Raw genomic sequence first — 26,590 nt, forward strand, 5'->3', positions numbered from 1 at the left:
AAAATTTCTCCTTAAAAACTTTGATTTACCTTTTAAGTAAGCTTAGTATCCGAGTTGCAATCACATCATCTGAACTTCATCAATATCATGTTGAAAATTCAATTATTGTTAGCAGATTTGCGAAATCTCCTTACCTTTACATTTCTACCAAAATGGAATATACAAAATTTATGAATTCTATTAGACGACTACCGCTCAACTATCCACTGCTACTAATCAAAATTGATAACTTTCTACGTGCAATCGGGGCTGAGCAGAAACATAACGGTAGCGTGCAACGTGAATTGCAGAAATACATAAATTTCGAAATGAAATTAAAAATTTACGAAAGCACAAACATACAAAAGAGCAGCAAACAGAAAATGGATGGACACCATTATACACCAACTCTTCAACAGATTTGAAGCGTCCAAAAACTGCACTGAGCGCCAGTGAGCGCCACCCTGCCGAACTGTAGCAAACTAACTAACGGAGTACGCAAACGGACGTTTGTCTTATCCAATTATGGATATTCCTCCCCGGCGGGTGATTGCAATAAATAATTTTATGTACTCCAGCACAACTACGCACACACGCACAATTTCAGTGCTTCGGCTGCAAGGACCAAGTTGCACGAACGCAATTAAGTGCTGTGACAATGCCATGAGCGCGCTGCGGTAGATGAGTAGAGATGAGAAGAGATGCAATGCGATGAGATGAGATGAGATGGGTGAAGATTATGCCAGCGCTGGCTTTAATGTACTTTAGATGAGCTACTGAAGACATTGCTTCATAGCACGAAGTGATGAATGGCAAGGTGGCGCACGGATTAAGTTCTCTGCGTATACGGCATGGCTGTTCTTGTGACTCTGGGTCAAATTTGTTGTTTTTGCAGTTGCATACAGAGGTGCTAAGTAAATTATGCTGGCAAAAGGAATAATTTAATTTTCATTGAAGTGAATCTTAAGAGCAAAGGCCAAGTGTTTGGTTGTTATGTAAGTAACTTAGGGTCTTTTAGGAAATTTAGAAAAAAAGAAATCGTTTTTTTTTTTACCTTTATTATAATAAAATAAGAAAATATCAAAAGCGAGAGATGAAAGGCTATGTTGGTTATAGCCGAACGTTTTATGATTTTGCAAAATTATGGACTTACGGCCAAGGCTAAGGTCTGCATCAATTTCATGCATATTTAGCACTAAGCCACATTGTGCTAAATTAAGCTTTTTCACATCATTTAATCGAAATATTGAACATTTTGACCAGTAATTACTATATTGAATATATTGTGGCTGGTGAAAAAAACTCGAAAACATGTTTGTAAGCAGTTTTCTTAAGATAACTCAAAATATGACCGAAATAAAGTCTGCTTGCTCACATAGTATAACGGCACTGAGATAATTTCTAGCTTGATTATTGCCACCGAAGTATAGTATATTCATGATTATAAATACACGTAATTTTGATAAAATAACTAATATCTGACCGATATATTCAACCTGAAGTTCGAAATTGTTTACATAAGGTATTTTTTTTTTATTAAAATATCGCACTTTTGGTAGTTTTCAATACAACCGTTATCTGGATAGTAGTCACGGTTATCAATTTATTTCATCCATTTTTACAGTGTGTGTAGAAAAACTTATTCTCAGTAAGTATGTTTTAAATAACTTAAATGGTTTGTGAGATAGGCACATTAAACATATTAGAGCGTGGGGCTCCTCACAAAAAAAGTTAAAAAGTTGAAACCATATACCATATACACCATATGTTCATTCATATTTCGATGCCCGGAAGCAAATTACAGTTTTACCTTAATAGTGGCTTAGTTATAGGTTTTCGATTAACAAAGACGCTAATCCGATGCCGCCCATTTGCAATACCAACAGTCCTTGGGAATCTAGAAACATCATCAATTGCATCAAAATATCTCAATCTTTATTCAAGTTACAATTTGCACGGATAGACGGGCGTACAGATAGACATCCGGAATTCGGCTCGTCTCATCATCTTAATCATTTCAATATCCAAATATATATACTATCACGATTCGTTTTAGTTTAGCTACAATTAATTGTTAAGTGAACTTATACTCCGTGCAAAATTCTGTGAGTGCATAAAAATGTGAATGTTAAAAAGTAAGTAAATAAGTACTATTCCCCAAAGCATCACAAAGTTTATTATACTCGTACCCTGAAAAGTTTGTTACGATGTTTGTAATATCTAGAAGGAAACGTCAGAGAGCCGATAAATATATATCTAAATAATCAGCGTGATGAGATGATTCGGTTTAGCCATGTCCGTGTGTCTATCCGTCTATTTGCATATACGCGAACTTGTCCCTCAGTTTTTGAGATATCGATCTGAAATTTTGCACACATTCTTTTCTCCCTAAGAATCTGGTTTGTTTGTTGGAACCGCCAATATCGGACCACTATAGCATTTAGCTGCCATACAAACTAAACGCTCGGAATCAAGTGCTTGTGTGGAAAACATTTTCACTTGACGAGATACCTTCACGAAATTTGGCATGGATTATTATCAGAGGTAATAGTGAAACAGATCGGAAAACTATAGCATTTTTCTGTCATACAAACTGAACTATCGGAATCAAGCTCTTGTAAGGAATCTTTTGTAATTGTGAAGGGTGTTATAGCTTCGGTGCAACCGAAGTTAACGTTTTTTCTTGTTTCTAGTAATAGAAGTATATGTATATAATAATTTATATAAACTCACAAAAAAGGCGAAAAGTACAAATAACTTTTTCTACAATAGGAATCACACGATTAAAGCTAGTTAACTAAAATATGTAGAATATTAGAGCAGCCGTTGCTTTCTTTCCAAATCAAGATAAAGGCACACCCTCACATACACACATACATACGAGTACACTTCGTCTCAATTACAATCAATGCTATTTTCCGCACTGTTTATATTTGCCTATGGCAAAGTTCGCCAACAACTTTTGCATCAGCGTTAAATACCTTTATGCAAATGAGGTGTTTTCCTAAGTAAGGAAACTCACAAAAACACACGCACACACACAGTCTAATAGAGAGCTGCGCAGGTACTTAGTGATGCACTTATACAGAGACACTGGCGAACAGCGCGATGAGCAAGGAAATGAAGAGCTGCTTTGCGTGCGTGAAAAGCAGAGAAAAGTTTGCCAACTGGCAGAGAACAAGCCAAGGCACTTATGTACACACACACCAACACCTTCATAAATGAAAACAACTATTGTATGTGAATACTTTGAGCAACACCCGCTTTTATGTGGCATCTTTATTCACAGCCATTTGAGTGCGAGAAGTATGAGCAAAACGTTAAGCGCAAATCGCTTCAAGGCTTACTTACACATAACACTTTCGACAACAATAACAACACCAGCAACAATAGCAATAGCAACAAGAAGAACGTATGATGCGGTGAAAAGTAGTGAAATTGAGTGCACGTAACATTTTTATAGTTGTTGTTGCTTTTTCTCTGTTTTTTCTACTTTTTCTCAATATAAAGCGTGAAAAAAACCCTTTTGCCATGCACAATTTGGCATAGAAAAGCAGTATGTCAGCACTATTGCAGGCGTGTTGAAGCGTGTGATTCGCTTGAATTGTAGCTTCGCAGCTATAAATTTAGAGACAAAATTTTCTTTTTCAGCGTGAGGACCTGTGTTACCAAAAAGGTGTATTTAACTATGTTTTGCACATTTATATAAAATATTACTGAAGAGAAATAAGTTAGAGACACATTTGATTGATGTCGCAAGTTCTTAAAGGTTAAGTACATATGTATGAGCGGCGAAAAATAACAAAAATACTTCAAAAACTGTTAGACAAAACTGAGCACTGTTATTTTCGCACTCATATGTAAGTTTTTTATATTGATCAAGTGCAACGTTACATGCCTTTTTATATTTTAAAAATATCATAGATATGTTACGAAAATGCCGTGTTGTACATTGGGCTGTATAAGCAACGTTTGTTACGAATAAATAAAGTGAAGCAAATTATTTGTAGTTGTAAATTAAATTCATTTACGAATTCATTTAATTATATATAAGAGACATTTTATTGTGCTTTCCATAATTTTTATGCTATCGTGTTTTTTTAATAAAACTTTTTCATTATTTTGCAAATCATATTTTTTTACAAAAATATTCAAGAAAATTAAAATTTTTCTTTTAAATCAGAATATTAAGCATTAAGCTGTCGGCTAGTGACAGTAAGTTGTTTAAAGCTGTATCAAAAATATATCTAGAAGAGCATAAAATAACCAAAAGTTATTTCATTCTATGAAAATATTTGAATATTAGAATATTTCAAGAATATTTCGTAATGTCACAAGATTAATAAAAAAAACAAATAAAAAAAAACGATAACTTCGGTTGCTTCGGACCTATAATACTCTTCACAAATACGAAATATTTTTTCCAAGAACTTCGATCTGTCAGTTTGCATGGGTGATATATGCACAATATGCGACAATAATCCATGCCAAATTTGATGAAGATATCTCGTAAAATAAAAATTTTTTCCATACAAGCGCATAATACAATCGTTCAGTTTATATGCTATATTCTACAGCAATCTGATGTAAACAACAATGCTCAATGCCTTCTGGCTGTTACAAAATTCGTGGCAAACTTAATATACCCTATTCAAGGTATACTCATGGTAAACAAAACAGAAATCATGGCCATAATCTCTTATCCATATAATCATAGACATTTTTTTCATATCATTATACCTATTATATATATTTAAAGATCAGCATGACGAGCTGAGTTGATTTATCCTTGTCCGGCTAGTTGTCCGGCTTTCTGTATATACGCGAAATAATCCGTTAGCTTTTGAAAATCCATCTAAAATTTCACACACTCTTCAAGAAGCTGCTCATTTGTCGGAATGCGATTTTGGAACACTATAGCACACGGCTGCCATACAAACCGAACGATCAACATTTTGTTCTTATATGAAAATTTTTTTATTTGACCAAATATCCTCACGATATTTATCATTATTGTCCAAGGCACCGCTAAAATCTCCGAACAATTATTTTAGATCGAAATATCATAACATATAGCTGTCATATAAATTGAATGATAAAAGCAAAGTTTTCTTATGGAAAACTTTTTTGATTGTGAAGGGTATTACAACTGCAGTGCAACCAAAGTTAACTTTTATTTCTTGTTTTTGTTTACATCTGGTGATTTACATCTGCAATTCGAAGTTTCGGAAAATGGAGGCTTTAGACTGAATATATGGTATACAAATCTTGTTTAATAAAGCGTGTTTAAATAACGGTACGGTAGTAATGTTTTAACTGTATATGTTTCCAATTGTTTTTTAATACCGAATTAGCTCACTTAAAACTTGCTTGCTAATATAGAATGATTTCTCGGTGACGTTTGAATGAAGTAATTAAATATTTTATTATAAAAGAATATTTTTATACCCTGAACAGAGTATATTAAGTTTTCTACGAAGTTTGTAACACCCAGCAGGAAACGACTGAGACCCTATAAAATACAGTATATACATAAATGATCAGCATGATGAGCAGAGTTGATTTAGCCATGTCCGTCTGTCTGTATATAGACAAACTAGTCCCTCAGCTTTTAAGCTATCGCATTTTGCAAATTTTGCACCTGTCCTTTTCTCACTAAGAAACTGCTCGTTTGTCGGAACAGCCGATATCGGACCACTATAGCATATAGCCACCATACAAACTGAACAATCGGAATTAAATTCAAGAGTCTTTGTATTTGTGAAGGGTATCATAGCTTCAGTGCAACCGAAGTTTACTTTTTTCTTGTTTGCCATCGGAAATGCCCTAAGGCGAAAAGGATAAACTGTTTTTTAACGAACTCTAATGTAATCTAATATACGGACGGAATATAGTAAAATTTCATAAAAAGCATATTAGTAACAAGATCAGGGTTTTAAATTCGTCTTAAAGTAAATTAAGTTCGTCGAAAATAAGTTTTTCCCAAACTTTTTAATACTTAACTTAATTAATCATTGTTTTTGAGCAGCTATTTCCCAACCGATAAGATTTCAGTTGTTGGAAATATTAAATTTTTTTTTACCAAATTTTAAATTGACCTTCGTGGTAATTATAAAAAGAATAAGAATATACGGATGAGCAGAAAATATTTCTCGGGTTTCAAAGGTTTATGCAGGTGTCTTCAAGACCTCAGATTCGGATTGGCATGCGGTTTTATCTAGTATTCAAAACCATCGTTGGACACTACTTAGATTACCACTGAAACAAGGAGACTGAATATGTTGTACAGTAATTTTATATTGCAAATAAAGTATAACTTTTAATAATTTAATAATTTTTCAACAGAATGATGACAGCTTCTCCAAAATTGCTATCTTTTTAACTAAAATAACAACACTGTCCTTTCAAAATGTCTACACTACTCTACACAAATATTTAAAAAGCTCGTTCGAAGATTTCATTCTTTAATCATTGCCATCCCACAGCCAATTTTACACAAACTAGTAATATTACCGTTCATGTATAGCAAATATGTAAGTATATATGTATACATAAATTTCGTGTATATACACTCAGTACAAGTAGTAAGCGAAATATGTCGTAAATCTATAAAAATAAGTGGCAGCAGCTATAAAAATTTAATACTGAGTGAGAGGAAATTGCTGCAATTTCCTACTCAAAACAGACACTTAGTTGTGAGTATACAGCACACATATACACACACGCGCATACACTTGTACCAGCATGTGCATAAAGGCGCTGCACGTCCTTCCAGCACACACACACACTCCACATGGCCACACATAAACATATGCAGGGGCAATCGCTGATTTAACGCTCACTTAAGATTAAATGCAATCGGCTTAGACAATGGCCGAAAGCGTAGAAAGCTTAGAAAGCGTAAAATTACACCATTTTTATTGTACAAACATCTGGAGATGGATATGTGTGTGTTTGTAAATATGTGTTTCCTATCTATTATGCTCGGCTGTGTTTCTATTTCCATCGACGGGCTGCTTTTGCTTTGTCATCCCTTTCTCTGGCGATTATTTGATTTTTTTTCAAATAAGGTTTTAGTGATTATCTTTGTATTTTTTCCTTTCTTCCTTTGTTTCTCTTTCATTGCCAGTGATGGCGTCGCCTTCAGTTAAAATCTTTTGTTTGAGACCATTGAAGGTATATAAGACATATTTATATATTTATATATTACATAAAAGTATTTTTTTGTTGCGAATATGCTTTGCCTATAGATATGTATACCTTCTAAATTATATGCACCATTCAGGAATGCCTTAACGTTAAAGGCCTAAAGACTATTTACCATAAAAACAACAACAATATTTCGCCCTTTGAACGAGCAAAAGTAGCAGGGTCGTGACAGTTGAGGCAAAAAAGCAACAAACCATTTAACAAATAATCCTTTTGAAAGAAATTGAAAGCAAATCGACAGAAACGGTGACAAACCAAGGCAACCGAGGCGACCGAGTGATTGGTGAGCATAATGAATGCCTAGAAGAAAAGTCGTTTGAGGCGATCAGTTGTTAACAAATCGCGCAAAAGAAAGTACTACAAAATGAAAAGAACAAAATCACCGTTAGAAATTCTATAAACAGCGGAAAGCGCGTGAAACAAAGAGCGCTGAAGGAAGTTAAAAAGAGAAACTAGCAGATTGTTAAGCTTTCAGTTTACTAGTCGCCCCAAACGGAAACGAGGATGCACCCTAATCCGGCATCATCAATACAATCAATTAATGAAAACAAAAGTTGGATATTTTTTGCCGCTCTCCCAAGTGTAATTGTTTATTCAGTTTTCTTTTGTCGGTTTGCCTTTCTCCCTTTCACTTTGACCGGCAATTATTTTCGGTTGGACCGCCATGCAGAAGGGCGAAAGCGAATATTTCGATGGTTCTAGCAGCAATTCAGCTATTCAGCTGGCACGACAAATAGGCAAATATGAAGAATAAACGCTTTTACTTTCGCAATTAAATACTTTGCCGAATCGCCAAGAGACACAATGAAAATATTTTGCTCGGCATTTCGGAATTCATAAGCTATGTTAAAGACTGTCAGATATAATTACGCAAAAGGATAGCGGTAAACACAATAACAAACATTTGTAGTGGTTTGTAGATTGGGTGCAGAAATTAGTGTGATTAAATCATTCAAGGCGATTAGTGGTAATAACAGTCATGAAATATACACAAAGGCGCAACTGCTTATAATATTTTGGATTAGTAATGTAATAGGCTAATAATCGGTTATGGTCCCCTATTTTCAAGTAGGGAATAGGAAGGAAAGGGCACAATAAAGGTTAGGAAACTTTCCGAATATTTCATGTCAGAAACTCAAGCGCAAAATCAGAAGAGAATGGATTAGAAATTTGCTACAATCGGGTTGGCAATGCGAATTTTTTACTATTAAGGTTAAATTAGACTAACAATATGTTATACAGCATCTTTATATTATATAAAAGTAAAACAAAAACAAGAATAAACGTTAACTACGGAAATAAAAATAGTTTCCAAGAACTTGAATTTGATTGAACAGTTTGTACGGCAACTATATACAACAGTGGTCTGCCTTCGGCGGTTCCGGCAAATTAGCAGTCGCTTAAGGAGAAAATGGCCGATATCGACCGAGGATCAATATCTCAAAAACTAAGAGACTATTTCGCGTATATGCAGACATACATGGCTAAATCGACTCAGCTCGTCACGCTGATCATTTATATACTTGTATATACACGTACATAATATTATCACCTATGGTTCCTGCTAGTGACTTTATTCGCTTCAAAAACGTTTACGATGCTCTCAAAAATCGGTAGCCAAATATATGAAAGAGAGAGAGAGATATGTATGGTTACTCATTCTACGGCAGTGTTCGGCATGGGAGGCACTGCGCCTGTGAGGATAAGCATGAAAATAAACACCCAGTGGAAACTACATTTTGACAATTTTTTTACTCTTCCTGATTTTTAAATAAAAACATATTTTCCGTTACCACAAATTGATTTTATATATATTTCATAGTAAACGATAGTACATATTTCCTTGAAAATAGGTTGTCTAATAACCCCTAAACTTATTTTCAGGAATAGTTTCTTTGAGCTTTGAGAACAAGCTGGGGTAGATCCGAGGGTTACGAGAGAGAGAGAGAGTTCGCACAACACCAACTATGAACCAAATGTTATTGAGCAAAACGTGCATTTGGTGTTTTTAGAATGTCAGTTATCACGAAGAATTTCAGTTGACGACCATGCGGAAAACGTTTTGAAGACTTTTTGATAATTTTTCCCCGAATAGCCTCTTTTTTTTAGCAAATCACTAACACTATTCGACTGTGAAATTTACTGTAACTGAAGACCGAAAATGTTTCAATATTATTTTCTGTCGACCATGTACTTAAAATAATCAAAGCATGTTTGCTGTAGTATTATGAAAAACTAAAGCTTTCTAAAAACAAAAAAAAAACCACAAAAACTTAAAACCTTAATGCCATAGTTGGTATACAAAGGAGATACAAAGGTTTCTGTTGCGGGCAGTCAACAATTGAAGGGTCAGTGTGAGCTGAGTAAGAAAAACGGAAAAACTGATAAAAACAAGCGCTGACCGTATTTTTTTAGATGCTTGATTGTTGTTTTGAATGTTAGACTTGCATTTTTTCCTTTTTTTTAACCCAAAAGTCGTTGTATGGCAATTGTTGTTTTGGAATGTTGCATTATTCTTTCCACTTGCTACTTTTTCTTTTTCACTTGCATTTTTTATTTAACTGTCATTTTCTACTAGCCACAAGAAACAACTAAACATAAATATTATGCTACGTGTTTATTATGCTAATTTGGAGCTTGTGCAACAATAACTCAACAAATAAAAATAATGAAAAGTAGTAAATTTTTTCTAAAACAATAAGCAACGTATATTTGTTTCGACTATCATAATCAAGTGGTATGACGTAGAGATTATCATAGAGTGTGCAGAGTGTAGTGGATAGAAGCTTCAGCTACCGGAACTCATGTAAATGAGTTCGCAGATACCACAATCGCTGCTGTTTTCTAATTAATAAAATTTTACAACTGGCTCAGAATACAAGTGCGCTCTTTAGCAACAGCAATAACAGTTAGTTTCAACAACAAAAAGACTCCACCATGTTTGCTCTCCATTTTAATGCAAAATTAGCGCTTACACGTGTTGGGTTTTATACCTTGCCGCTACTTACCGTAAAACTGTGCAACATTAACTCGTGCCTGTCCGACTTTGTTGCGGTTGACGACAGCTGTTTTACGCGCGTTATCAAACATTTGCATAAGAATTGCGAACAATTTCGCTTAGCTGCACGTGACATATTCACGCTGCTTAAGCCTGTCAGTTAAGTTTGTTGGTTTTTTGTTTCGTTTCGCATTTGTTTTTGTGAGCTCAGATGAGAAACTATGATACGGAGGCCACGCATGGAATAATTATAGAAATGTCACGGTTCCGTAGCGTTAGTAGTGATCTATTGAATACTTAAATAGCAGTTATGAAATGAGTAGCGTAAGGTTGTCCTAGGAAATGAGGAGAACCTCTAAATATCTATTAAACTTTTAATGCTTAAGGTGGCATCTCAAACTAACAAAGTGTGGATTATTCACTATATTTCAAAATATTTTTTACAATGTAGTAACTGCCCGACGTGTGCTTTGAAATTCTGAAAACCACAAAAAGTCTTTTCTAAGATCCATTAGCCGTTCAGAGAGAGCTAATTTCTAAAGAGAGGCTTCCATAATAGAGTATGATCATTAAAAAACAAAAGCTAATATTTAACAAGTACGGAAGGGCTAAGTTCGGATGTAACCGAACATTTTATACTCTCGCAAAGTCAAATGGTATACTCGTTTGAGATTTCTTTGTGGATTGGCTGATATTTTCGGTAGAAGGTCAACTATAGGCACTGGGGTCCACATATTTAATACTTAGGAGCTTGAACAGTTTTGGTTCGATTTAGACAATTTTTGGTCACAAGGTGGCATACTTTAAACGTATTATTCACGCAAAGTTTTACCCCGATATAATCATTGTTGCTTGATACGCATAGTGGAAAGTGAAAGAATCAGATGGAATTTAAAATGGTGTTATATGGGAAGTAGGCGTGGTTGTAGTCCGATTTCGCCCATTTTCGGACTATAACATAGAAATATGAGAAGAATGTAACGTACCGAATTTGGTTGAAATTGGTTAATCAGATCTCAAGATATGGGTTTTCACCTAAAAGTGGGCTGTGCCACGCCCACTGTCTAATTTTGAACGCGGTTCCTATAAAGTCATCTCATACCATCCCAGAGATAAAATTTAATGTCTGTGGCTAGTTTAGTGCTTGATTTATCGCGCTTTTAGTAGTTTTTAACAGTTCCGTTATATGGGGAATGGGCGAAGTTGCCACCCGATTTTAACTATTTTCACACTGTGGGTAGAGGTTCTAAAAAAATTTGCTTCTAGTAAATTTTGTTATTATAACATTAGCGATTTAGGAGATATGCACATTAAACACCACGCCTACTTTTTAAAAAAAGTTTTAACTGCAGATGCCCCTCCCTAATGTGATCCTGTGTACCAAATAACAGTCTTATATCTTATGCTTATTGCTTAGTTATGGTAATTTATTTGTTTTTGATTAATGGCGTTTTGTGGGCGTGGCAGTGCTCCGATTACGCCCATCTGCAATACCAACCGTCTCACGGTACCAAGAAACATGTCTACCAAGTTTCATAAAGATATCTCAATTTTTACTCAAGTTAGAGCTTGCACGGACGGACAGACGGACGGACGGATGGAAGGACAGACAGTCACCCGGATTTCAACTCGTCTCTTCATCCTGATCATTTATATATACATAACCCTATATCTAACTCGATTAGTTTTAGGTGATACAAACAACCGTTAGGTGAACAAAACTATTATACTCTGTAGCAACAGGTTGCGAGAGTATAAAAAGAGACTACCATATTAGAGGAAAAATATCTACCAAAAAATTAGCTACACACATCTATATATGTAGATGTATATGCATTGGGTATATAATTGCGTGCTGATTGCCATAGATGGCGTAACAAGTATATTTTTCCATTGTTCCAATATTTCGAACATGCGTTGGAAAGCTACTGTTCTTATGCATCTTTTTCAGTATGGGTCATGTATTTGAAGCGTAAGCAACAATAATTTATTTCACTCAAATATGTCGAACTTTATGCTTAAAAAGTACAATACTTTTGCGGAGAGTTCTTCTTCCTTTGTTTAATATGAAGAAAATCTCAGCCGAATGCTGCTTCGTATTTTAATGAAAGTACATGGTGAAAATTTTGTTCTAGCTGAGCGAACGTGCTAAAAGTGGTTTGCACAATTTAAAAGTTGTGATTTTGGCTTGGAAAACGAAGAAACTCCTGGGCGGGCAAACAAGTTTGAAAATGAGGGACTGGAAGCATTATTCGATGGAGATTGTTACCATACACAAGAAGACCACGCAGAAACTTTGGGAGTCATATGAATTGAACCCAAAAGACTTTGAAAGACGCTTTTGTTTGTCAAAAATGCTGCTTGAATGCAACAAAAGAAGTCGGTTTGACATTGGCGGATTGTAACTGGCGATGAAAAATGGATCTATTACGACAACCCTAAATGCAAAAAATCATATGCGAAACCTGACCAACCAAATATCCATGACGCCAAGGTAATGCTCTATATTTGGTGGGGTCAGAATTTGCGATCATGTCGAGGCAATAATTTTCCATCATGAATCATGTTTTAAGACCTGTTAAAAAGTATTTAGAAAATAGCAACAGGGAAGTTTTGCCCCACCCGCCTTACTGCCCAGACCTTATCCCTTCTGACCACAATTTCTTCCAGTCGAGGCAGAACCATCTCACTGAAATACACTTGACATCAAATCAGGGAAGCAATAATAGGCTGGATTCATTCTTGGCCGCTAAGCCGGCGCAGTTCTTTTAGGAAGAATCCACGAATTGCCCAAAGGATGGGAACATGTTACATCCTACCTCGAATTTATCGGATAAATAAGCATATGAAATTCACTTGAAGACATCTGAGAGCTCCCCTACCCGTTTAACTTACTGCCTTTATTGATCTATTTACTTAACTTTACGAGCCGATAAAGCCAAGCAAAACAACTCTCTTCTAATTTATACAGCTTTCAAAGCCCCAACTATTCCTTTTTGAAATTATGAATTATTCATTATTGTTATCGTAACATTCGTCCGTTCTTGTCGCCACTGCGGCCAGTAACGACATTCTTGGCACTTAAACGTCGCGCAGGATAATTATCCACAGGCACTGCAGGCAGACATAAGCTCGCTGGCTAATCAACCTTCCTAAGTAGCTGAGAAAATTTGTAAGTAAGTAAGTATGTATATTCCAGATGTTTGTTTGTATGTATGTGCTCTGTTGTGAAAGTTTCTCAGTTGCTAATTTGAATATAAATGCATTCATAATAATTTGCTAGCCGCTGTCGTGCCAAGAAATGTAAACAACTTTGGCTCAGCTGCTACATTTCATTTACTTGGAGTTGTTTGTTTTTATATTATTTGCATTATTAATGTGCAGCTAGACTAGATGGCTACATGAACGGTGGTCTGCAGTAGTCTAAAAAGCGAAAGATTCAGTTAAAAGTTAATCAAATAATTTCCTTTTGTAGGAATATAAGCGAAAAATTAAATATATAAAATAGAATAGTTACTTTTTATGTTTACCGTTTTACAAATTTTTACATTGCTAGTTTTTATACCCAGAACTTGAACTGAAATTTGTAACACCTAGAAGGAAACGTCGAGGACCCTATAAAATATATGGTATATACTTGTATATATGTATATGTTCAGAATGACGTGCAGAGTAAATATATCTATCTCCGTCCAAAGAAGCTGCTCATTTATCGGAAGAGGAAACGGGGAATTTTGATTATTCGCGGGCTGTGTACATTCGATTATCAATATTTTGGTTTTATTATAAGTGGACACATATATTTATCATTTGCTTGCATTAGGAGCCAATTTCGACTAGTAGTTTGTTTTTGACAACAGAAAAGGTTAGTCACATTTTTGTGCGCTCTTCGATTTTGAACTTTTGAAAGAAATGAATCAAAGAATATGTTTTGAATTTTGCGTTAAAACTTTAATAAAGTACTTCAAAGCACTTGCAATATTGACTGTGGCATTCGGTGAGTCCACTTTGTCTCAAAAAGGTGTTTATAAGTGATACAAGCGCTTTACAGAAGGCCGAGAAAGTAGTGATGACTATGAGTATCCTGGAGGTGCCACCCCGTCAACAAGGGAAGAAAACGTCGAAACAAGGAAAAAAATTATCATTGAAAATCAACGAATCACTATTAGGGAAGTTGCAAAGAATGTTGGCATATAAATCGGTTTATGTCATTCAATTTTCTCAAATATTTTGGGCGCGAAACGTGTGGCAGCGAAAATTGTTCCGAAATTGCTAAATTTTGATTAAAAAATCTCTATAGATCCATACTCACTTAAGTATATACACAATGTTCCGCTTGTATTAAATTAGTCTTTCGTCTATATTTCACACAGTAAACACACCATAAATCTGTCTTCCCTCCACTCACAACGAGCACGATTCCCACAAGACGCAACCGAACTTGTCTGCCAACACACAATCAACAACGGCTTCGCAACACGCCCCACTCAGCGCTATTCTTGAATGTGACTTTCTTCAAGAAGTGGAATTGTCTTAAGAGCAGCTGGTATAGGAGGACTCACACAGCCATACACTTGCACTTGACTCATGGGTGAGTATTTGCTTGGCCGTACTGACCTGGTTCACCCATACAAACAAGAATAATAAAGCTCCGAGTACGCTTAAGTGAATCTGGTGGTCTGATATTGTCCAGTCTAGTTTTGTCTGGATTGTTTTGCTTTGCACTGGATTTGGCTGGCTGTCTGCTACCCTGCTTAGCGTTGCTTGTCACTGACCATTTACTGGCAACAATCGCATTTTGTCCAACTGCGTGCAGCCAATGCTCGTTTAGCCGAGTATTTCTTTGACAGCTGAATGTTGTTATTGTTGTGTTGTTTTTGCGATTAAAGTTGTTGTTGTAGCAATTTATTTAGTTAATTAAGTGGGCGCCATTTGTTTTTGCCCTAACGACTCGGTTGACTCGGTGTCGGCCGAACGACAATTGTTTAGTGCTGAGATTGTGACAGTACATATGTATGTGTGTGTGTCTTTGCTCTGTATATATATATATATAAATGGCCGTGTATTGCTGAGGTTGCCTGAAGGCTACAGTTGCCAACATTGTGAATTATCGCTCATTAGAAAGCGGCAAGGCGAAAGACTATTATTGTACGGCATATTTTTAATGGGCCTCATAAGTTCTGTGGTGCACAGAGCACACACATACACTTCTACGTATATATACATTAGCATGGAGCGAAAAAAAAATTAATTTTTTTTTGCTTAGCCTGCGGGTAAAATCTGCAGATTATAAAAAAAGAAAATTTTTGGACAAAAAAAAAAATTTTTTTTTACATCTAGACGCGGCGCACTAAATTTTAAAGTAAATTTGCGAGTTAAAACTTTTATTTCGTAAAAAAATTTGATAAGTGTTCTAGAAGCTGTGGAGAGTGTATTTTCTGGCCAATTAAAAGTTATCAACTTAAAAAAAATTGTTGTGGTCATTATTGGTGTTTTAAAAAAGTCTTAAGCAACAACATGCTTTCCTTAAGCGTTAAAATAAATGTTGAGTCAAAAACCGTCACATTCGGTAATTTTTATATAAATTAAAAGAGTTTAAACCAAAAATAATTTTTTCTTATCCTTTAAAACTGAGTGCGCCGCCTCTAGATATTAAAAAAAAAATTTCTTTTTTATAATCTACAGATTTTACCCCCAGGCTAAGCAAAATCCACCCTAATATACATACATACACATATTTACATATATATTGCTGGTAATATTTATTTTTATTTCCAAATATATTATATATATTTTTTTCTTGAGTGTAATGTGCGCCAACTTTGGTGTCTCAAATATTTAAATGGCGGCAAAGTTTTCATATTAAGAAATATGAGTACAAGTATATACATATATTTAGCTTTCAGTTTATTTATAAATTCATACATCATTACCAAGCTTAAGGGCTGGAATTTTAAATAGCGATTTGAGTAATTTATGGTGCTATTAAAACTCAATTAAAATAACATTTATTGGATAATTAAGTTAAGGCCTTTGAATTAAGTGCTCGAACATTATTTGTTTGCCAAGATTTAGACATCATTAAAGCCGTTGGGCGTAAAGGGCAATTAGATCAATATTTTTTGTTTTCGAGCACTACGATAATTATTAAAGAATTTAAAGTTGAGTCCGAACACAGTTTCGGAGATATGAGCGTATTTGTAGGAGTTTTTAAACTAAGTGTAATCGGCTACCAAAACTTTAAATGCGTTTTTATCGAAACGCTGTTTTCACAGTCGGTGAGGCTTCCTAGATATATAATATTTGTCAGCTAATGATTGAAGGATTAAGATTTTCCATATTAATTTCGATTTTTTAAATCAATGTAAGTGCTGCGCCCATAACTGTTGGGTCTCAAAGGTTATCAAAACTATTTTAAGCTTTTTAATCTTTACTCTCCTCCGATCATCATAACCATAAGCTCCACATAGCTTATTTATAATTTATCAATTATGCAATCAAGCAAATCAACTTATTTCACTTTATCTTCTCTTCTTAATCACTCACATTTTATGTAGAAAACTGCATTTAATTTTTGCTTTCAAACTGTAATCATTTAAATTCCACTGAACATTTTGCGGCATTGGGAACTCCGAAAAATATTCCAAAATACAATACCGTAATTTTCATTTAATTGCTTTCGTACGATTCTTGCCACAAATCACATTAATATTTATCGGGGCATTCTGCACGTATTCACATTCACTTAGGAAGGAGAAGACTGCATGCTTGTGTATTTTGTTGAATATACAAGTATGTTAGAATGTACGAGAGAAAGCTCAGAGTAAATGATTGTCAGTGCAACATGGCATGACAAATAACGAAACGCAATTTGTAACCGAATTACGTACAAACACATATACATACTCGCATGCGCCAAATTACGTATACGAACTGAGGTCGGCACAGATCAACAATAACAATTTCCTGTCAGCTATGAATTTCTCGGTTTGTCGGAATGCACACAAAATTTTCGATTATTATTACAGAAGCACATTCCATATAATTTAGTTGACGAAACATACAATTCGTTTTAGAAGTCCACAAACGAACATTTGGCAGAAAATCAGCCTTATATTTATAAGCTATATACGAGTATATTTAGGTAAATTGGTTTCATACATATTATATATGCTTAAGTTAATAGGGGTGTAGCATAAGTGCAAGAGCATATTAAATATCATTACTTCTCAAAATACTACTATATTATTGTAATAAATTAAGAGAAAAGCTGTCAATAATATTAATTAAGTATTTTTAATAGCTTTGCAGAAATGAAACAAGATTTTTCTAAATGCAAAAATTGTTTTTTTTTTCATGCCCAAAATTTTTTATCGAATCTACAAGCATCCGACAAGAAGTCCTTGCACAAACCCATTCTGCTCCAGCAAGCATTTCTGAGTCTGCAATCTTTTCAGTCCAACCGCAACAATATACATACATATAAATAAGTAGTTATATACAACCGAGTACATGTATACTTGTACGTAAGTAAACAAGCTGCGAACCTTTGATCGCGAAATGAGCAATAATAAATAGAACATGAAAATTATTGCCAAAAAGGTTATAAATATGCATAGAGCACGTGCCAATTGGATACTAACAATGACTCGCAATGGAAGCAATATTTATAGCTACACTTATAAGGTTTAAATGGAAACCAATATAAGCCATTATTCTTAGCATTTTAATTGAAAATGTGAAGAGAGCTACAAATTCATTTACAAATATGAAATAAGTTACGAGGATTCTTGCTGTAATTATATATTCAATATATTAACATATATTTTGCTCTAAAATAAAAATTGCCTTTAACTTAAATGTATCAAAATTTATGGTTTTGAAATTATATTTTATTCAAAAAATTTCTGAGATTTATTTTATAATTTTATAAATAAATCTGTAGTGTAATATACAGTATTATTTATGTTATTTTTTAATTTTAATGGCTTACTAAAGCATTGGCAGTAGGCAAATTATAGTTACATATTATACAAAACTTTACACGAACTTCCAAAAAAAAAACATTTTCAGGTATTTTAATAAAAATCTTAAGTATCGTCTTTCAAATAGACTCTTAAGCCCATAAAAGCATGCCAACGCATAATGCAATTTTCCAATGCAATAAGTCTCGGCTGCGATGGCTTTCAGCGTCTTCAACGAATTTTAGTTTATTCGATTTCAGCTCATTTTTATAATGCTATTATAAGATTTTTGGACAGTTTCGACGTCATATTCATAAATCCACGTCTCGTCACCAATAACAATGCGGAAACAAAAAATTTCAAGCAAACTTGTTTTTAAAATTTTTTTCATGCTAAAAGTTGCCAGACAAATCTTTCGTGTCGTAAACAAACATGTTGCCTACATATTGGCGGAATCACATAAAAGTATTAGCACTCAGTCTAAAAAATGGTGGCAAATGGATGTAAATATGTCTTATGTCTTAATTAAAATTTCAATATACTGACTAGTTCCCAAATTATACCTCAGCAGGATATATTAAGTTTGCTACGAAGTTTGTTACACCCAGAAAAAAACATTGGAGACCCTATAAAATATAGGTATATATAAATGATCAGTGACGTGACGAGCGGAGTTTATTTAGTCATGTCCCTTTCTCTGTTCGTCTGTATATATACGAACTAGTCCATCAGTTTTTGAGATTTTCTCACCAAGAAGTTGCTTTGTCAGAACGTCCGATATCAGATATAGCTGTCATACAAACTGAAAGATCAGAATAAAGTGATTGAATGGAAAGCTTTGTCATTTGACGAAATATATTCATGAAATTCGGCATAGATTATTGTTCAAGGCTGTGATGGAATCTCCGAAGAAATTATTCAGTTCGAGTCACTACAGCATATATCTGCCATACAAACTGACCAATCAAAGTTCTTGTAAGGAATATTTTGTATTTGTGAAGGGTGTTATAGCTTCGCTGCAACCGAAGTTAACGTTTTTACTTGCTTTAACCTAAACCCATATTTTCGTACAGAAAGTTTCTATCTTAGTAAAATAGTGACCAACTTGGACTTAAGCCGATTTAATCTACTTTAACATATTGTCCCAAATATATTATATATATATAAGTGAAAGGTTTTGGATAAAACTAAATAGTTAGAACTTGTGACAAAGTATTAAATGAGAAGTATGAAAAATATGCATTTAAAAAAAAAAGACTTACCACAGTCTATTTGAAGGTGCGCTTTTTTTAGCGATTATAAAAAAGATGAAATCTACGCTTTTATAATATACGTAGCGTATTTGAAATTTATTTATTTGACTTTTGAACAACTAACTCCAGCATAAAATTGTATATAACTTAACTTGGATACCTGGTGTTCTTCTTGAGGGACAAATAGTCATCCATACGCTTTCAACGTTGCTTTATCGAACAACTTAGCAAATTTCGTTTGTCCAATCATTTTTACAACAGTTATTTTATAAAAGACTTATATGAGACTTAAAATACATACATGAAACAATTTGGAGCTAAGAAAAGATTATAAAGCTTATAATTTTCACCACTCTGACACCCCTTATACCAACCTCTTTGTTCCTTATTGCACTCATTATTATTCATTTTATGAAATGATCAATGTCCATAAGTTGCAGCTTAAGATCAAGACTCCATAGAAAATAGTATCAATTATAACCAAAAAAGTTGTATTGTAATCTGCCTAGCATATTTTTTATATATAGAATTTTCAGCAAACTTGCAAGAATATGTTAAGAAAATATTTTCTAAAAAGTATCTTTATGCCAGTTCTTCCATTTTTTATAAGCAAATGTTAAAAAAAAACACTCAACCCACTGAAATTTTGCTAAAACGTATTTAATCCCAACCGCAACCAAATTAGAAGGCCTTTCACAAGAACTAAATTTTCTTAATTTACCCTGAATAGAATATATTAAGTTTGTCGCGAAGTTTGTAACTTTCTGAGGAAAATAGAGATATTTGTTTATGTTGTTTTCACCTCAGCTCTACACGTCTTTCCTATTTTAGCTAGTATTTCTTTGCCGCTCGCTTACATAAAAATATTAGAGAGTTTCAACCACTGCAATGCAAAAAGTCAATAAAAAACCCTCACGAAAATTTCTGTTAAACAATCAGACACATCCTCGCCCAAAAATAGAAGGGAAGTTGTGTATATTAGGCAACTGCATTTAAATCCTTTATTAGAGGATCAAACGAAATACATAATCACGTTGTCCAGCGAGAAATATGCTTACTACTAATTGCTGATCTTAATCTTATAATCTTATTGTACATAGCCATAACTCAATTGGTTTATGTGTAGCTAAATATAGCAATACACCACTATACAGATGCCTCGAAAGGATATTCAAAGGAAAAGCACACACACTGCCAGACATGAGAGCTTCAAAGCCTATTAAATTGCAAACATAAAAAGTAGAAATACACATAAAAACTACAGCCGATATAATAATAACAATTGCAATGCATATAAACATATGTACATATGTAAGCATTGACGTAGAGCATATGAGGCATTGAGGGACTTGTGTGCCCTTGTCTAGCACTGCCTTAAAGCGAACGCAACGGGTGGGTGCGACAAGGTCACAAAAACACACAACACACATACATATGATATTGTAAATAGACTGTGCATATGTAAATATTTATACGCTTGTATTGGTGTTTCACTTACCACACAGTATTTCTCGCTTTTCTTCGAACATTCCTTCAAGTAGAGATGTGCATATTGATCCGAATAGTTGAGACAGGGCGTAATCGAGCCGACGCCCTCATTATACTGGCCGCACATGTTGCACTTGAGCCCGTTAACAGTGGCGAGACCGCACACCAATACCGTTAGCATAACGAGCATATTCTGGTAGCTCATCAAATTGCCAGCGCCCATGTTGATGTTGCGGCGGCAGCGACTCAGCAACGACATATTGTCACATTCGCTGCTGTTGTCGCTTTCGTTGTTGTCATTGTTGTTGTTGATGTTGCTATTGCTACGGTTGGCATTGTGGCTGGCATTGCCGCGTGCCATCAGTGGCATGCTATCTGGATAGCTCATCATGTTGTTGCTGCCGTTCAAATCGCTTGTAAATGGTGACATTATTATTTACCGTTTAGTCGCTGTATTAATGCTGTGTATGTATGTATTGCACTGCCTTTTCGCTGTATTTTGCTTACTTTATGAGACACTTTCGTTTGCGACAGTATGCGTGTGGCTTAACGGATTTTTTGCTAATATCGAGATTTTTGCGTAATTTTTGCCTTTTAATTTTACACTTTTTCACTCACTTTTTGCTTCGGTTTATTATTGTTATATTTATTTATTTTTTTACTGTATCGAAGACGAAGAAAAAGAGCACTCTCGCACTTTTTTTCGCTGAAAATTCTTTATCACTTACAAACACATACGTTCGTATATGTATTTTTGGTACTGTACTTATACGCTTAGCTGCTCACACGTAACTGATATCTTACTGCAAATAATCGAATTGCAAAGTGCAAATATTTGATTTGCTGCTCGACATCGAAATGTGATTTTAATTCTTCATTTAAATGCAAGCATGCTCTCAAATGCCTTAACGAGTGGTTGAGTAGTTGATTGAATGATTGGTGGCTCCAGCGTATGTGTGTGACGCTTGTGGCACTTAATGGCACAGCCAGGCCATAAAATCGCTTGGAATACTATTATCGAAGTAATGAATATGCAAATCGTATCTGGCGTTGATAATGATTTGGCATATCAACGTATTTAAGCATTAAATGGCTATTCAAGAAAGGAATCAGCTTTTGACGCTTTTTTGAAATAACTTTTATAAGCGTTTAATGACTAAATGTGTCTGACAAAATAGGACCTCTATATGATATAGAGGATTTATATTAAAGTGGCGCAAAAAATCACCAAAACTATTGATATATATATAACTTTATATATTGAATATATATATACATATTATATACTGTCAACTGTTTGCTTACGACGCGAAAGATTCGTCTGGCGGAAATTTTGTGTTTCCAACGGAATCATTGAAAATATTGCAGGTCAAGAAACAGGACTTTTTGAGTAGCAGAAACCATTAAATGAAGGTTGTGAAGTCATCGAAAAGTTGCTTCATGCCAATCATCCATCTACCTCTGTTAATGACGATAACATCGAAAAAGGTCAAAAAACAGTGCTTGAAAAATATCGCGTTTACATAAGAGAAATATCAGAGTTTCTCAGCATCTCTTATGAATCGGCTTAATGCATTTTGGTTAATGTTTTGGGTATGAAGCGTGTCAATGCTCATACTAAAAGACCAGGATTTTAAGCAAAATCGACGGCGAGTAGAGCTCGCAAAAGAGATACATTCATTAAAGGCATTATTACTGGTAACGAAGCCTGAGATGATGAATATTAATATAATATACCTACTGGAAATTATCGGCGCAATGGTAGCGAATTCTACAAAGGCTATTGCTATTGAACGACGGAATTAACACTTACACTCAGTCAATCAACAGGCAAGCTAATTTAAATTTTCCTCCTAGACAACGGCGTTATTTTAGATAATGTTTCATATTCGACCTGTTTGCTTGTGCTGTAAAAAAAGAAGATTTGCTAAAAGGCTATCATATAAATAACATATCTTTTAGAGGATCCCACTTCGAAAAAATAACTCTACCTTACAAGTAGAGCACCTAGCGAAGATACTAGGTGTAGTTTTTCATCAAAATTGGGCTGTAGTTTGTCTGCCTAAATCAATGCTCACTCAAAGATTTTTACCCCAAATATGAATCGCCGTTTGTAAAAGCTATTGAACGACGGGAAAATATAACAAACCTAGGTGTGGCTTATTTTCTGACTTACTGTATTAGAATTCATGCAATATTTTTACCAGAACAATTTCGTAAGTCTTAACTTACGCTTAAAAAGCTCTTCTAAACTTGAAACAACGTAAATAAGTACTTAGCGTATTCCACATACAAGTATATTATGTATATATAACACATATGCATTATGAAAATGCTATTAGACAAAGATATTGTAATAACAAATCCATGCCAAGCTTGTTTAAAGCACTATATACCCCACATATAAGTTGTCCTTTCAGTATAAAATTGGTTGCAACTTTTGCCCACAATCGAATATATTATTATTTCAATAGTTTCCATTAGTTTACCGAGAGTGACCATGTGCTAAGTTTAGTTAAACATTCCAACAACACAATTTTTCGGAACATGCTTTCTGTCATTACAGCAACACCAACATGTATAGTAGTTTTATATTGAATGAGAATCATTATAATAATGCCAGAAGAAGCTTGTACAAACATTTTTCATAGTGAGAGGCTATTTTAAAATTTTGATTACATAATAACGGTTTTTTTTCGAGATATAGAACTTTAAGTTGGCATTACTGTTCAAGATGGCGACCGATTTATTCAGAAAAATTGACTCTTTGATGCGCTTTATGTGCTGGTGGAATCATTGGTCCGTACTTCTTCGAAAACGATGATGGCCAGAACGTTACAGACAATGGTGATGGTGAATTGAACAACCATGATGTCTAGGAGCTTTGGTTCCAACAAGACGGCGCAACATGTCACACAGCTCGTGTCCCAATCGATTTATTGCAAGACACGTTTGGTGTCCGCCTAATTTCACATTTTAGACCTGTGTATTGGTCTCCAAGATCTTGTGATTTAACACCGCTAGACTACTTTCAGTGGGGTTATGTAAAGTCATTGGCATCTCATCTATGAGCATCAGCCACAAACGCTTAACCATTTGAAAGACAGCATTCGCCGTGTTATTGCCGATATACAGCCACAAATGTTGGAAAAGTTATCGAAAATTGGACGTCCGGATTGGACTACATTTGAGCCAGCCGTGGCGGTCATATGCCAGAAATCATATTTAAATTGTAATGCCACAAGATTAACTTTCGGATAAATAAAATTCATGTCAATCGAATATTTTATTGCAATTTAAAGTTCTATACTTCTAAAAACAACACCCTTTACTATTTGTAGTATTGTACAAATATACATTTTAGAAATGTTATTTTAAAATCATTCCGAGCTTGTTCTGTTATTGCTTTGGTTCAATTCTATATTTTGCTCATTGTTATTGATTAAATGCCTGCAGCAGGATAATATTTACAATTATTGTGCACAGCCATATATAGTATATACAATAACAACATATAACATATATGTATATGTAAGTCTGAGTACCTTTAGAGGCACATATATACATATATAGAAAAGAGTGCAGTGGAGCATTAATATAACAATTGCGGGTTTTCGAAAAGAAACTGAAGTGTTTCTTTCAAAAAAAAGTGACTAAATCTTTTTTAAATGGTAAATTATGTCATAAATTATTGATATTTGCCAGGTCTGAAAGGTATCAGATATTATAATATAATATTAAGTTTAGTTAAGGAAATTTTAAATTTTGTGTGAAGAAAAATTTTCAAAAATATATATTTACCGTTTAAAGCCAGTTTTATGTAGTAGTTTTTGGAGCCATGGTCATAAATAATATTGGCTTAAGGTTTTGAACAACTGTACATATTACTATATTCATTTGTTGTTATGAATAAATTTCTTTGAATTGTTAAATATACATACTCAGCCATGGCGGCTAAAACAGTTGGTGCACATATAAGACTTAGTAGGAGACTACATTACAGATTTAAATCTATAATCAAGCTAAAATGTAACTACAATTTAAGATTAAGGTTTAAGGTAATTGTTTACGTTAAGCAAAGCTAAACATTTGCAAAGACCACTATCCCTTTCTATTATTACTCTAGAGAAAACTTTGAAAATCATTGATTTACCAGTAATGACACATTTGATGAATGATGAGTTCTTAGTTGCGTTGTCAAGTATATAATTTGCGTTCTCTACTTGACGTCGGTTTTGTAAAAGACTCAGGTCTATTGGTACGAGTTTAGCATTGACACTTTTCATACCCAAAACATTAACCAAAACGGTTGAGTCTATCCATAGGCTATTTTGATATACTCTGCTATATCTCTGATGCCAACACGACAATAATCAAGCTCTGTTTCTTTAACTTCTTCGTTGTTATTATCATTAACAGAAGTTGTTGGTCGACTCGCATGAATCCAGTTTTCGATAACTTCACGGCCTTCAGTGAATGCTGTATGTCACTAAAATACTTGTGTTCGTGATAAAGAAGACTCCCTAAAACAATTTTGCCGTGCTTTCATTGCAAACACAAAATTTCAAACTTCACACGAACATTAAAAAAGGTTGAATCAATCGAGAATTTATTTTTTTATGCTTTGGCTTTCGCGCATTTAGTGGATCAGTCCGGGTCAAATGATCAGATGGTATGGACAGAATTTCTGTCTTGATATTAGAAGCATTAAAAATCATTAAATATTTAAGCCTATGTATTTTTACTTATTCCTATAGACCCAAAAAAATATTCAAACAAGGGACTTCAAGGGTTTAATAACATATGTATCAAAGTTAATTATGCTGATTATATCGGCCAACAAATTTACGGTGTTAAGTTTTCTTCATATGTAAAAAAGCGTTCAATTATTAAGAGAAGTTCCAATAGTATTAAGTTAGTTATAAAGAATAGAGCCCAATAGTTGCATATTATATATCTATTCGGATGGGATGCAAGTGTATTATAAAGGGAAATATGTACTAATTTGTGTTAGTTAGTTAGCAAAAATAGTAATATATCAATAAAAGCAGAGGATATAGCCAACCAATCAAGCAGGATGTTTTGCTTTTTAAATTACTTTCAAACTAAAAATTTACAGTTTTTCTTAGAAGTTCGTATAATTAGAAAACACCGCATTATACATAGAGCTTCAAGCGCCCATTTTTTGCTTTCTTTCAAGTCAAATAACTTGTAAGTAAGCGCATACACACACTCATGCAGAGCGATATCACTAGTAAAGTTTATCATACGCCTAGTTGAACCGCGAATTGAATTAAACGACAAATTAAACAAAATGTTTAAGTTTTAATTATTTCAAAGCCCCACGATAAGTGCAGCAAATGCTTTACACTTCACGCATCCTTACTTCCGGCCGAAGTTGATCCGCACCGAAAAACAACAAAGTAAATGCCAATAAATGGCAAAGGCGCCTTGTCACTGAATTTAAGGTCTCAGTCAATGTACAATAAAAACAACACACAAACAGTTAAGCAAAGAACGCGAAGCTCGAAAGACAACCAAGTGGCGCGAACTGCAGATCACACACACACACATACACAAACATATGTATGTGTGTAACTGTAAATAGTTAAAATGCGAGCGCGAAGCACTCAATTCGGTATGCAAATGCTATGCATGTACAGTTATTTATTGTCTGTTGATGTTACTATTGCAATTGA

General features: G+C 34.3%; 1 protein-coding gene across 1 annotated transcript in view; it reads right to left on the minus strand.

Annotated features, from left to right (window-relative positions):
- The window catches only part of LOC106621474 (LIM domain-containing protein A), a 91,672-nt gene that overhangs the window by 64,147 nt on the left and 935 nt on the right, over positions 1-26,590 (minus strand). The window contains exon 2 of the mRNA XM_036368546.2: positions 20,902-21,694. Coding sequence (XP_036224439.2) covers positions 20,902-21,321 — 420 coding nt within the window. The 5' untranslated portion in view covers positions 21,322-21,694. The remainder of the gene's footprint in view (positions 1-20,901; positions 21,695-26,590) is intronic.

Source organism: Bactrocera oleae, chromosome 2, assembly GCF_042242935.1.
Source record: "Bactrocera oleae isolate idBacOlea1 chromosome 2, idBacOlea1, whole genome shotgun sequence".
In the NCBI taxonomy this organism is placed as follows: domain Eukaryota; kingdom Metazoa; phylum Arthropoda; class Insecta; order Diptera; family Tephritidae; genus Bactrocera; species Bactrocera oleae.